Source organism: Macaca mulatta, chromosome 9 (assembly GCF_049350105.2).
Source record: "Macaca mulatta isolate MMU2019108-1 chromosome 9, T2T-MMU8v2.0, whole genome shotgun sequence".
Lineage (NCBI taxonomy): Eukaryota > Metazoa > Chordata > Mammalia > Primates > Cercopithecidae > Macaca > Macaca mulatta.
In genome coordinates, this window is record NC_133414.1 from 72570366 (window position 1) to 72585600 (window position 15235).

General features: G+C 40.8%; 1 protein-coding gene across 12 annotated transcripts in view; it reads left to right on the forward strand.

Moving 5' to 3' along the window:
- The window catches only part of KCNMA1 (potassium calcium-activated channel subfamily M alpha 1), a 755994-nt gene that overhangs the window by 563101 nt on the left and 177658 nt on the right, over nt 1–15235 (forward strand). For 11 of the 12 annotated variants that reach the window (XM_015147202.3, XM_015147203.3, XM_077944845.1 and 8 more), the window contains 1 exon segment: nt 115–270. In XM_015147202.3, coding sequence (XP_015002688.1) covers nt 115–270 — 156 coding nt within the window. 12 annotated transcript variants of the gene reach the window in all.

Genomic DNA, 15235 nt, shown 5'->3' on the forward strand with positions numbered 1-15235 from the left:
AGGGCAAGACTGAATGGCCCTGAGTGGTCGGGCAATGCTGCATTTCCCAGAAGAAATGTTGAACAATCGAACATTTAACAGAGCGAGGTCTCATACCTGCTTTTCTTTCCCCAGGCCCATCTGCTAAACATCCCGAGCTGGAATTGGAAAGAAGGTGATGACGCAATCTGCCTCGCAGAGCTGAAGTTGGGCTTCATAGCCCAGAGCTGCCTGGCTCAAGGCCTCTCCACCATGCTTGCCAACCTCTTCTCCATGAGGTCATTCATAAAGGTAACGTCTCGTCTTATTAGAGCACATTAGCTCAGGATTCCATTTGTCGTGGGGTTGAGTAGAGAGCACAGCTTAAACTCAAAACAGATCGACGGGCTCTAACCACTTGGGTTAAGGAGAAATTCCTTGTTATGGATTTGGGCATGAAGCCAACTTCTTTCAAAATTATGTTTTTATTTTTATTTGGCACATCCATGGCCATTAAATGATTGTTCAAAGCACAATCCCCTCTTTTTTTAGATAAACCACATGTTTATCTATCAACAAAGCCTCTGCTGTTAAAACAAAAATATGATTTATATACATTCCATATGGCAAAAGAGCGCCTAAAGAAAAGCATTATCATTTTGCTCTTTTATATCAAGTGGCTGGTGGACCTCTCACTGTGTGGATAAATGCAGACCATGTGTTTGTGCTGAAGCCCAAACCCCAACAACATAATTCATTTATTTATTTCTGCACAATCAAGGAGGCCAGCAGGACTGACATGCCGCGGTTGTTTGAATGGAGAGCGAAACAATGTACTGAGTCCTCGGCAGCAGTGCCCTTTGCATGGAGAGAGAGGCAGTCTGGATGTGTTCATGTCCTTGTCGGGGCTGGCTGGGCAGCCACTCCAAAGTCCCCAAGGTGGCCATACCTGCTGCACCAGTGTAGGCAAAGAGAAAAAAAACCAACTCTGTCCTCCCAGGGTGGGCCAGGTTAGGATTGTGATTTCAGGGCCTTGCACTGAGCATCCAGCCCCTACCAAAGAGGCTTCTGGAGTCTCTTTGGATGAGGACTGGAGGACAGTCACTCCAGTCCTCATCCTTAGACTGTTCTTAGATTAGGCAGTCAAGGTGACAAACCAGGGTGTAAGACAGGTCTAGCTTGGGCCTTTCTGATACGGCATGGGAGGCAGTTAGCTATGGATCTGGGCTAATATCCTTCCTCTTATTATGTAAGGAGCAGAATTAATAGCTGGCAAGGTGGAAAATTACATCCTTAGGAAGTCCATGAGTCAGCACGAGGTCCATAAAGGAGGCCAGAAGCTCTGCAATCAAAGGTGTGAGACCTCCTGCCTTTTGCTGTCATGTGGATGCCTAATCCACTGCCACGTTCCTTGATGGTGTTGAGGAAATGGCCTAGGTTGCAATAAGAGGGATGTGTGGGAAGCATGAGGACACAGATATGTTAGTGCTCATCACGGGCACCTGTGAGTGATAGTATTTAGAGCAGGAGTTTTTCTAGGTCCTTACCTGCCAAATCGGCTTTATGTAGCCAACTGATAGTTAGCATTGCTCTACATAAAAGAACGAATTGCTTTGGAGCTCCTTCAATCACTTTAGCAACACTAATAGCAAGGGATACCTTGATTTAAAAAATCCTTCTATGCTCATTATGCAGCCAAAGGTCTCAGCTCAACAGAACTCCAAGCTCAGATCCAGCTTACAAATAAAGACATTGCATTCCTTTAAGTGTCTTCTTTAATCCAGGCTGCTCTTGTCCTGTATGGGTGAAACTGAATGGAGGTGGCAGGGAGGTCTGTATAGCTGTGTTTAGAGACAAGACCCTGAAGCCAGATGTAGCCATGTGTCTCCCAGGGATCTTATGTTCAACGTGAGAAGCCCAGACTCAGGATAGAGGACTGTCACCAAGAGAACTTCTCTGGCTCTTTCAATCAAACTCTGGTGGTTTTCTTCCAGGGCATGGCCCATGGGACCAAGCACGTGGTGTGTGGAGCTGTGCTCTGCTTCCTCGTGTTGATGTAACATGGGCCTTGGCAGGGCCCCACCACAGATGGGGCCCCTTGACATGTGTATGTTTTGATTTTGTGGTGCCTGCATGGTAACTAGAGCTGTCTGTCAAGGAAATTAATAAAATGGATGTGATGCTGATTCTTCAGTGCTATTAGCAGCAGGGAAAACCTCTGCCCAACTTTCCTCTGGACCCTGATGGGCCTCACCTCTAAAGCCAAGGACGTCCCCTCCAGCTCAGCTAATCCCATTGCCAAGTTCCTATTTAGGAAGAGCTTGTGGGAAAGGTTGAGCCTGGCCCTGGTGTAACTGAAAACACATTTTCTTCCAGGGGTTATGTTACCACATTATTTCTGCATAGGACCAACTCCTGCCTGTTTGGAAGTAGCTCTCTGAATATGGCCTTTTGACACTGAGATGGTCTTTGTGTTAGAATTTGCTAAGGTACATGACCTGGAAATCACAAGACTTCCCTTCATCTGTTTTTCTCACTTAAAATAGAAACGCCTTATTCACGTGCTCCCCATTCTACATTGCTATCTTTGTGTACTTACCTCCAAATCCCAGATCTTTGTCTCCTTTAGGTCATGGTGAACACCATAATGGTACTCTCCTTGGCATGTCTTATGTATTGTCTCCCATTCCAGGGATCACAAAGCCTTCACTTATTTTTGTTGGGATGGAAAAGTAAATCTACAAATGGATTATTGTTTACAGAAATTGCTTCCTTCTCCAATGACCTCCGTATCCTATGACGGAGAATTCGTCAATATTTCCATGGAGACAAGCAGGCCTATTAGGATGGACAGGGAAGGGATGAGGCTTTGGCAGCACTTGATCCTTTGGGAACACTTAGCATTTCTGGAAGCCAAAGGTAAAGTGTTAGCTCACCCTCTCCCTTGCCCTAGGCCAGTTGTGTCTATTTTTTGGTGCTGCAGAACCCCTGCTAAAAAAAGAGAAACAAGACTATAACAGCAAAGATGCAGCACAGGCAGAAGCACAATGACTATCCACTGGGCTTTTTAATGTAATATTTTTTTTTGTAGAGAGAGGTGTCCCTATGTAGTCCATTTTGGTCTCAAACTCCTGAGTTCAAGCAATCCCCTGCCTCAGCTTCCCAAAGTGCTGGGATTATATAGGCATGAGCCACTTCCACTGGGTTTTTTATCATGCATGAGACCAAAATGCCAAGACTGAAAGTGGGGGTGATACGTTTAATAAAAGGAAGAGGGACTACTGGCCAGGCATGTTGGCTCACGCCTGTAATCTCAGCACTTTGGGAGGCTGAGGCAGGTGGATCACCTAAGGTCAGGAGTTCAAGACCAGCCAGGCCAACATGGTGAAACCCCTTCTTTGCTAAAAATACAAAAATTAGCTGGGCATGGTTGTGCATGCCTGTAGTCCCAGCTACTCAGGAGGCTGAAGCAGGGAAATCACTTGAACCGAGAAGGTGGAGGTTGCAGTGAACCGAGATTGTGCCACTGCACTCCAGCCTGGGCGACAGAGCAAGAAGACTCCATCTCAAAACAAACAAACAAACAAACAAACAAACAAACAAACAAAAAAGAAAAAAAGAAAAAGAAAGAGGGACTACTGGTATACAGGAATTACAAAAGAGGCCCAGCCTGGAGGTACCAAGAAATATGGGGCAATGCTTCTTTATCTCCCCATCAATGTCACACTCAAAGATACCTACCCTAGCACCCCAAGTCATTGTCCCTGAAAACCTCACTCCTGTGCGGATATATCTCTGAATTGATCTAAAGTTTTTAGGAATCTTTTTATATTTTTACCCTATATCTTTGGGAGTAATGAATTTCTTAAGTTTGCTAACTACTGTTAACATTTTTTTTTCTGGCTCTTTGTCCTTAATTTACTCCACTTAAACTTCAAGGCATGCCCTCTACAGCTTCTGGTGTGCTAGGATTTAACAAATCTATGCCGATTTTATATCTAATACATTTAGGAAAGAGATTCAAGCTGGCAATCCAGGGGTCCTCCAGCTCAGCAGCTGCTGTTAAGGACAGGTTAAGCATTTTGTGCAGTAGGATCTTGTTTGAACCCCTGAGTTCCTTTAAGGAGTTCACACGAACGTCCTGATGCCTGTGAATTATCTGCATTGACATTATCAGCCAGCCCTGGAACATCCTGTTCATTTGCCACTGTCTGATCTCTTACTCCTAGCCTGTCAGGAATCTCCCTGCTGTCTTCTGTAAAGACCCAGGCAATGAACTTACTTAACCTATCTGCCTCAGCACTGAATAAGTGGCCACACTTACTCTCTACTTGGCTTCCTCACTTGGATGTAATTTAAGATTCACTGATTTTTTGTTTGTTTGTTTTTGTTTTTGAGTCTTACTATGCATACTGAGCTTCTCTTCAGCATATGAGGTTTCAAGTTGGGGCTTGGCCTGCCATCTTTATGAATTGTGCTATTATTCTTACTAGGATTAGCTGTCTTTGCACATGACAAATTGTACGTCTGTATGTGTGTGAGTGTGTGTGTGTTTAGAGGGTGATTAACTCTTAAAATTGTTTTTCCATCTACATTGAGACTTCCAATTTAGCACATTTAAATTATTCTCACAATTGCCAACTATTTTAACTCTGTTAATCTATCATTTTATACACATACACACACACACACACACACACACACAAAACCTAGAGCACGGTATGCTCTCCATGATTATTTCTTTGTTGAATAAATCAGTTTTGAGAATGAAGAAAATATGTTATGTATTTCTTGTGTTTTTTTTTTTTTTTCCCCTACGCCACAAGATTTGGAATTTGCGGGTGAAATGTTACTTAATATCGATAACAACACATGCTCCTCTATCATGTTTTCTGTTTTTGAATGAGAAAGCACTAGAGAAATCAGACGCATGCTATTCAGATTGTATCTTGGCTGAAGTGGATATGGCTGGACACACAAAGTTTTTGTCCTAGCACTAACCATAGCCAAGGGAATCATTTAAATATTTTTAGTCTCGGTTATGTTTATGTGTATATGTGTGCTTGTACATATGTATGTATAGAATTAGTCTGGTTTAGGAGCTAAAAATATAAATCAAGGACTTTTAATAATAGCTAAAAAATACTGATTCCCATGTGCTAAATCCCGTATTAAGTGCTTTAGCTGCAATGTCACATTTAATTCTCACAATGACCCTACCCAAACTTGTCACTATTATTATCCTTCTTTTACAGTGGCAGGCACTATAGGTTAAAAGAAGTTCAACAACCTGCACGAGGACGTATAGTTTGGAATTGACAAACTCAGGTGTTCAACCCCAAGCAAACTGGTTCCAGGTTTGCCCTTGAGTATACTGAAAGGAAATGTGAGAAACAATAAGAGAAAATTTTAGCTAGTGCCATTATCTTAGCACAAATCTTAGCTTTCTATAGTTCATTGTATGTGAACTATTGATGCAATAGAAATGCCCTGTGCACCTACCCTATTCCAGACAATGCGCTAATCCCATCAGCATCCTTATGGCTAGGAGGCTCTGGTATGCTTCAGAAAGCTTCTGTTCTGACTTGGATGTGTGGGCACATGTTTGCATAGCTCCATTCTGTGCATCTTCTTTACCTTTCTCTCTGCCAAGCTCTATAAAGGCAGAGGCCACTGCATCATAACAGGTACCCTAGGCTGGGCTGAGTCAGGGTAGTGAATGAACTAGGCTCCCAAGAAGGGATTGGCATTACACACTGCTGTATTGAGGAGGTGAGACTAATTGGAGTCTAAACTAAGTGGGTCTGAAGAGCTGGGGATGACTTAGGTAGGTCCTTCTGGGAGAAAGTAAGTATATTAGGGTTCCCTACAGAAACAGCAACAGTGTGTGTGTGTGTGTGTGTGTGTGTGTGTGTGTGTGCGCGCGCGCGCACGTGCATGCACTCGCATGCACATGTGTGAGAGAAAGAGAGAGATGTTGATTATAAGGAATTGGCCCACATGGTTATGGTGGCTGGGAAATCCCAAGCTCTATAAACTGGAGACCCAGGAAAGATAATGGTGTAGTCTCTGTCTGAGTCTGAAAATCTGAGAACCAGTAAAGTCAATGGCATAAGTTTCAGTCTAGATCTGAAGGCAGGAGGAGACTGATGTCCCAGCTTAAGACTGACCATCCGGCAGAGGGAGCAGATTCTCCCTTACTCCTCCTTTTTATTCTATTCAGGCCTTCAGTGGGTTAGATACCCACATGGGGTGGGTTGAGGGTGTGGGGGTGCCAATTTGCTTTACTCAGTCCACAAATTCAAATGTTAATCTCATGCAGAAACACCCTCCACCCTAACAGACACACCCAGAATAATGTTCAACCAAATATCTAGGTACATCATGACCCAGTCAAATTAACATTAATCATCACAGCAAGCAATTCTTATTGTCTAGTGGGTGTAAGCTCTGCTAACCAGGTTGAAGGAGGCATACCAGAAGCAGAACTCAACCTTGCGTGGCAGGGTTGGACTTGACAAGGTCTCTGAAATGGGGCCAGGATTGCAACGGATAAGGATGAGATTGAGGTGACTCTCTGCTTAGGAAAGAATAACTGGTGGTACCAGAGTAGAGAGTTTGTCTTGTAAAGTAAACTCACATGGTGGAAATTAGATAGGGAGATGCAAGATGTTGCTTACTCCATTACCCATGGACAATGTCACCCTAACCACAGATGGCACTGTGACAGCAGACTTCTGCACATATTCCTCACTAGTGAAGAGTAGCTCCCAATACAATTATACTCACTTCTTTGGTAATCTCAATTATTCTCATTGCTTTTAGATACGTAGATGACTTCCATATTTGTATTTCCATAAAGAACCTCTCCCCTGAACCTGGCATCACTGATTCGACTGCTGCTCAACATCTATATTTGAATACCCCATCTCCTCTCAGACTTACCATATCCACAATCGAATTCCTTTTCTTTGTCCACAAACCTGTTCTTCGCTCATTTTACTATTGGCGATGCCATCCCTCCCATGGCTGAAACTAAAAATTCTGGAGTCACCCTTGACTAATTTTTAAAAATTTATTTATTTGCCCTCAAACACCACATTCAATACAGCAGGAAATCCTCTTGGTTCAAGTTTCAAAATATTCCCAGAATTGGAGCACTTCTCACCACCTTACTACTAGCTCCAAACCACCATCATGTCTCTCCTAGAATATTACACCAGCCTCCTAACTGGTCTATCTGCTCTGCCCTTACCACCCCACCTCCAATCTATTTTCAACAAAGCATCGAGAACAACCTTCTCAAGCATGAATCAGATCCTGTCACTCTTCTGCCTAAGTCTCTCCATAGGGTCCCATCTCATCTGAATAAAGTCCTTACAATGGCCTGCAGGTCCTAAGCAGTCAGGTACCTGGGACCTCACTGGCCTAAGTCCTAAGTGTTCTCCGGCTTCTCATGTTAGCCACACTCCCTTGAGCTGGTCTAGGGATTTTTACTTGTTTTTCCCTCTGGCTGGATATTCCTCCCCTGAGCAACTGCTTGGCTCCCCTCTGTCCAACTCTTCTTGTCTTTGCTTAATATTAATTTCTCAGTTGAGTCTTTCATCTAAGACATTAGAACTGCATTTTTAAAAGGGATTAAAATTGAATTTTTAATTGAAGTATAATAAAAGTGGCATATAATAAATGTACAACCTGTTAAATACTTATACCCTCAGTGCTCATGTAACAAGGACCTGGATTAGAAACAGTACATTATAAATATCCCAGAACCCCCTGTTTTTTTTAAAATAAGTCTGGTGATACTACATGATGGGGTCTGTTTCTGGATTCTCGTGGGAGAAATGACACCACCACAATACTGAGTTATCCAATCTATGAATATGGTATATCTCTTATAGAGGGATACTTTATGATTCAACAACTTCCCTGGCAAATACAGGAAAATCAAGAAGAAAGTAACTAAGCTCATACAAGTTCTCTGGGGCTTGTGAGGGTCTCTAGCCCTACTTCATATTCTCTAGGAAGTATATAGCTATTCTCAGCTTCACGGGTGGATAAAGTTTCCATGTGGAAAAAACAGAATTGCATTTTAGGAATTTGCACACCCTCCCCCTCCACACGCCATACATCCACATCCTTATTTACTCCCTTGTCTTTGTTTTTTCCTGTGGCACTATTTGGTGTTTATTGCCTCTTTTCCCTGGGACAATGTGAGCACTGTGAAGATGGGGCTACTTGCTGAATCCTTAGTGCCTAGAACAGCGCCTGACTCATAATAGGTACTCAATACATGTTTGTGGAATAAATGAATGCATCAGTTGGCCTCAGCCTAGCCTGGCCAGCCTGTATTACAGACAGCCGGGTGGGACCAGGACCAGCAGGGACTTGTAATTTGGTGTGATTTTGGTGCGGAAAACTTCTTTCTTTGCTACTGTATGTGATTCCCTTGCCAAAGTAAAGAGCTTGGATTCAACGTAGAAACGTGAAATGCAAAGCTCCATAATCCTTGGCGAGGATTGTGCGGAGGCTGGTTAGATTTGGTTATAAACCACTTTGACTGCCAGAAAATCCAGTCAGTGTGTTGTTTAAGTTCACAAATCAAAATAAACACCCATGGATTGAAACGAATTTGCTAAACCCTAGTATCCCGTTTGGGTCAATGTCATTGTGTACCCGTTTTTCACCCTACTTAGATCCCATTAGATCAGAGGCTTCCATGTGGGAGGATGCTGGCTCCCACAATGCCACTCAGTCTGACCAAGCCCACTAATGCCCACCTGAAAGTAGAGTAATTTCTGTGAAAACCATTTCCAATAAAGAGAGAAGTAATCCATGAGCTATTAACAGGGATTCATTTCCCCTATGGCCCTGGTAATTTCTAGAACATTGAATTAAAGAGTTCTCAGACCTTTACAAATTCTCAAGGCAAACATTATTAGCAAAAAGAAGCCCATACAGCAAGTTAGAAGATTGCCAGAAAATGTCAATGGAACTTCTGAATAAAATAAAAGAAGTAGAAACTCCTTTCCCCATCTTCTCCCCTTCTCCCGCCTTCCACCTAACATGATTAGAAAGTCATTTCATGTGTCTTATATGTTTGGTGAATCAAAGGCAAACGTACATGATTGATGGTGACAGGGAACACATTTAACTCATTATTCTTTACTTTGCAGCAAAATGATTTGTGTAAACTGTCTGCCTAGCATTAAAGGTAAAGCAAACTTAGAAACCCCAAAATGTTATATTTTCATCTAATATTTTCCTTTTGGTTTTATAGCTGTAATCACATATGGATTCTTTTATTTGGGTCTTGGCATGGACTGAACAAAGAGAAAGGCAGCACAGAAAGATTACATAACATACACGCAAAGCCCGGTGCCCAGCGAGGATGGAGCCCAAGAAGCAGCAATGGTCAGGACTTAATGCGAAAATCCAGTAGAAGCTGACACTCACCCTGGCCCTTCTCAGCTGGCAGGATATTGTCACTGATGTGAAATAAGGGCCATCTTCTTGAACAAGCCTCTGGCCAAGCATCAGTCTGAGCTCTTTCAGAGATAATTGGCCTTTAATTAATTGCACGCATTCCTGAGTCCACCTGGGCATCCACCGGCTGGGTCTACTCTACCTCCCCACTCTTTCAACTTTTTCACTTTGGTTTTTTGAGTGCCATCTACTGTTAGTGATTGTTACATGAAAATCGCAAAATCCTATGTAAGCCATAAGGAATAAAATCTCAGATTTCCTTAAGTCTGTTGGTTATCGTTGTCCTAAGGTGATACTAAGTATGAATCTATGTCCAGAACAATGATGAAGAATTTGGAACTTTGAGGCAACTATTCTACACATCTAGGGGCTGCAAAACAAGGAACCACCATCAATTTGATGCAATGGGTGTTCTGTTAAGAGCTTTGGAATTATAGTAGTACTTTATGTTTGCACAGCACTTTTTGGTTTACATGATATACTTTTTTTTTTTTTTTGAGACAGAGATTTCGCTCTCTCACCCAGGCTGGAGTGCGGTGGTGTAGTCTTGGCTCACTGCAACCTCCGCCCACCTCTCCCCCTGCAACGCAGTCCCCGCAGACCCCAGGTTCAAGTGATTCTCCTGCCTCAGCCCCTCAAGTAGTTGGGACTGCAGGCACGAGCCCCCACGCCCAGCTAATTTTTGTATTTTTAGTAGAAGCAGGGTTTCACCATATTACCCAGGCTGGTCTCAAACTCCTGACCTCAAGTGATATGCCCGCCTCAGCCTCCCAAAGTGCTGGGATTACAGGCATAAGCCACTGTGCCTGGCCGAGAGACACATTTTCACTTAAATTCTTTATTTGACCAGATACACAAGGATTTTGTTGAATATCATATGGAAAACATGCCAAATGCAAAGAACCTAGTGCCTCTGACCTTTCTTCAGCTGTAGAATAGTAAGCCACAGGACCCATTACCATAGCTCTTTGGGAAGAGGAAATCAGAAGATGACTTCTGGTTGCACGGCTGGTTGGGGAGTGGTAGAGCTAGGGCCAGAACTCTACAACATCATTGGATTCTCAGCTCAGCGCTTTCCCCACTGTTACACATTGCTTCTCCAAGAGAAATGTCTTGCATGTAAACACTGCTTTGTTTTATATTCAAATCAATAGCGTCTAAGAATAGAAACTACTTTGCAACATTCGTAAAACGAGCTTATCCTAGGTTTCCCCTCAATCATGAAAAACTATAAAAAATTAAGCTATTTTCCAAGGTAGGATATACATATGTCTGCCCCATTCCCTTAGTGGTGGCTTAGTCTGGAAAAGACCCAGGCAAGTGCTGTCTTGCCTAGACCATAATGCCTTGTAGTGGGAGGATGTATTGCTCAAGTGAAGGGACGTAACTGAATACGGAAGGGAGATGATGACTGATTTGTTGAGGGAGATGTAAGAAAGCTATAAAGTTTAGTCTCAACCATTTGAAAGAAGGAAGCAGTAGGTTAGAGTGCAGTACGATAGACTTCCCATGTGTGAAATGTGTCTGTAAAGTGGTAGTGAGATCCGGACGGGTTAGCTAGTGCTAATAAAAGGAGGAAAGAAAAATATCTGGAGAAAAAAATATAGTTAAGCCTAATATTTACAGACGCCTTCTGATCATAACCAAAATATTCAAGTAACTCAAGCAATTCGAGTGGAGGTGTTGGGGCTTTGGATTGATGTCCTCAAGGTTATTAGCAGAGTAATCCATTTGCATTATGGGAAAATGCTGAAGTACATGGTCCCAATAAGATTCAGAAACGATTATAGTTTTCCAGACATCTCTTTCATTTTATTTTTTAAAGTAACATACAGTAAAGTTGATTTTGTGTATGTGTAGTCATGCAACCACCACCACAATCAGGATACAGGATAGTTTCCATACCCCCAAATTCCCTCATGCTGTCATGTTGTAGAGTCACACCCTCCTGTCACTCCTATGCCCTGGCAACCACTGATCTATTCTCTGTCATTACAGTTTTGTGTTTTCAAGTCTGTCATGTGAAGGCATCATGGAGCATGTAACCTTTTGAGACTGGCTTTTTTCATTTAGCATAGTCCCTGTGACATCCATCCAGGTTGTTGCATGTATCAGTATTTAGTCCTTTCTGTTGCTGAATAGTATGGCATCTTATATGGAGGTACCAGTTTGTTTATCCATTCATCCATTGGACACCATTTAGGTTTCCTCCAGTTGGGGCAATCATGAATACAGTTGATATAAACATTTACATGGAAGTCTGTGTGGATATAAGTTTTAATTTCTCTAGGGTAAGTATCTCGAATTAGGATTGCTGGATTATAGGGTAAGTTTATATTTAGTTTTAAAAGAAACTGCCAAAGTGTTTTCCAGAAGGGCTGTACCATTTATCATTCCCATTAGCAGGCAATGCAGGAGTTTCTGTAGTTCTGCATCCTTACCACCACTTGGCATTTTTAGTACTTTTTATTTTAAACAGTCTAGTAGGTGGGCAGTGGTATCTCATTGTGGTTTTCACAAGTATTTCCCTACCAATGTTGAACACCTTCCCAGTGGTTATTTGTCATCTGTATATGCTTTTTGGTGAAGTGCTGGGTCCACTTTAATGGAGTCGTTTCTTTGTTTTCGTTTTTTACTGTTTAAGAATTCCTTATATATTTTGGATATCTTGTTGGATATACAATTTGTAAATATTTGCCCCGATCTGTAGCTTCTGTTTTCATTCTCTTAACTTAAACTTTCTTTCCTGGAAAGAAGTTTTGAAGTTGAAATATTTGGAGTTTTTCTTAAAAGGTTAAACATTGGGTTATCATATGACTCAGAAATACCACTCCTAGATATCTACCCAAGATAAATGAAACTCTATATATTAGTTTCATATGGCTACTGCATAAATTACTACAAACCTAGTTGCTGTAAATATCACAAGCTTTTTTTCCTTCCTTTTCTGGAGGCCAAAACTTGGAAACTGAGTTTCAGTGGAGTTAGAGTCAACATGGTGGCGGGGCTGGTTTCTTCTGGGGGCTCTAGAGGAGAATCTGTGTCCTTACATTTTCTAGCTTCTGGAGGCTGACCACATTCCTTGGCTCATATCCCTGTCATTGCATCACTCCAACATTGTGCTTCCAATGTCACATCTCCTATTTCTTGTTCTTTAACCAAACCTCCTTTAAAAAGACAGTAGAGATTACATTTAGAGCCCACTCAGATAACCTTCCTATCACAAGATCATTAATCACTTCTGCAAAAATCTACATTCATCCCACATGCAAAATACATCCACCTCATTCTCCCATCTCCAAAAGTCTCAACCCTGCAAAACAATTCAAGTTCAAAATCAGAGCTGAAGATCATCAACTCACATGTCCCAATGTCATCATCTAATCAGTTATAGGTGAGACTTTGGGTGTGATCAATCCTGGGACAAAATTCTTCTCCATTTTTGGATCTGTGAAACTAGAAAACAAGTACTCTGCACACCAAATGCAATGGCAGGACAGCCATAGGATAACGGCTATAGACAGTACCATTCCAAAAGGGAGAATATGGAAGGACGAAAGGAGATACCAGTACCAAACAACTTCAGTTTCGAATATGGCAAACTCCATTGAGCTTCAAGGTCTACATACAATCTTCTGTTCCTTGAAACGGGCATTACAAAGTTTGAATCCTGCAAATGTATTCTTTCTCAAAATTGCTTTGGCTATTCTAGCGTCCTTGTCTTTCCATATATACTTTAAAATCAGCTTGCCTATATCTAAAAAAAATTCCTCCTGGTGTTTTGATTGGAGTTGTATTAAACCTATAGACCAATTTGGGGGAGCACTGTCATTTTTACTATGTCGTATCTTCCAATCCATCAATATGGTCTCTTCATCTATTTAGGTCAACTTTAACTTGCTTTACCCAGTGTTTTATAGTTTTCAGCATCAGGATCCTGTACATGTTTTTTTAGATTTATATGTAAGTTTTACATTTTTGGAGCTATTATAAATGACATCTTAAAAAAATTGGGTTCCAATTGTTCATTGGTGGTATGTAGAAGTATACATTATTTTTCTGTATTGACCTTGCATCTGGCAATCATATTGTACTGGCTAGCACTTCTTGCAGAATATTGAATAGAGGGAGTGGGAGTAGACATCTTTTCTTTGTCACCAGTCTTCAAGGGAAAACATTCATTTCTTTCACCATTAAATATGATATGAGCTATAGATGTTTTATAGATACCCTTCTTTTGAGCTTGAGGAAGTTCCTTCCTATTTCTATTTTGGTGAGAGTTTTATTTTTTTCAATCATGAATGGATGTTGAATTTTGCTAAATGCTTTTCCTGCATCAATGTATAGGATCATGTAGTTTTTCTTCTTTAAACTGTTAATATGGTAAATTACATTGATTGATTGTACACTATTGAACCAGCCACCATACATTCCTGGGAGAAACCCTAGTTAGTGTGATTATTTTTTATATATAGGTAGATTTGATTTGTTAATACTTTTATGAAGAATTTGTGTGTATGTGTTTATGTTTTTTGGTGTATATTAGTTTATAGATTTCTTAGACTGTCTTTGATTTTAGTGTCAGGTAACGCTGGTTTTATAAAATGAGTTGGGAAATCTTTCCCTTCCTTCTATTTTCTGGGAGAATTCGTGTAGAATTGGTGATTTTTTTTTCTTTAAATATTTAGTAGTATTTGCCAGTGAAACAATACTAGGTTTAGGCCTAGATTTTTTTTTTTTTCTGAAAGTTTTTAAATATAGATTCAATGTCTTCAGTGGTTACAGGACTATTCAGGTTACATAGTTAATCTTGGGTGAGTTGTAACAGTTCAAAAGTTTTGAAAAATTGGTCTAATGTATCTGAGTTTTTCAATTTCTGTGTGTAGAGCTATTCATAGTATCCCATTATTGTCCTTTTAATGTGGGCAGTGATAACCACTCTTTCATTCTTGATTTTGTAATTTATGTCTTCTCTCTTATTTGTTGCTCTTACTAGATATAAAGTTTGCTGATCTTTGTTAAAGAATTGGCTTTGGTTTTATTATTTCCTGTATTTTTTGTTTGTTTGTTTCCTCTCTGCTTGCTTTAGATTTACTTTGCTCCTCTTCTCTAGTTTCTTCTTAAGATGAAGCTTAGATTTTGGATTTGAAACTCTTCTTTTTTGGTGTAAACATTTCATACTATATATTTCTTTCTGGGCCCTGCTTTAGCTGCATTCCACAAATTTTGATATGTTGTGTTTTCATTTTTGTTCAGTTAGCAATATTTTCTAATTTCACATGAAACTTCTGTGATCCATGAATTATTTAGAAGTGTGTTGCCTAATTTCCAAGTATTTGGATACTCCTCTTATCTTTCTATTATTGATTTGTAGTCTGATTCCATTATGGTTAAGAACCTACTTGGCATGATTTCAATTCTTTTAAATTTGTTAAGGTGCATTTTATGGCTCAGAATGTAATCTGTCTTGGTGAATGTTCCAGGTGAGCTTAAAAAGAATGTATATTCTGCTGGTGTTGGGCAGAGTGTTCTATAAATGTCAATTAGTACCAGTCGGCTAATGGTGTTGTTCATTTCTTCTATACCCTTGCTGATTTCCTGTCTACTAGTTCTGCCTCTTACTACGAGAAGGATGCTGAAGTCTCCAGTTATAACTGTGGATTTGTCTGTTTTAGTTCCTTCAGGTTTTGCTTGGTGTGTGTTTGAAAGTCTGTTAAGTGCATATACTTTAGATTGTTATGTTTTCTTGGTGAATTGACCTTTTTGTCATTATATATTATCCCTATATCCT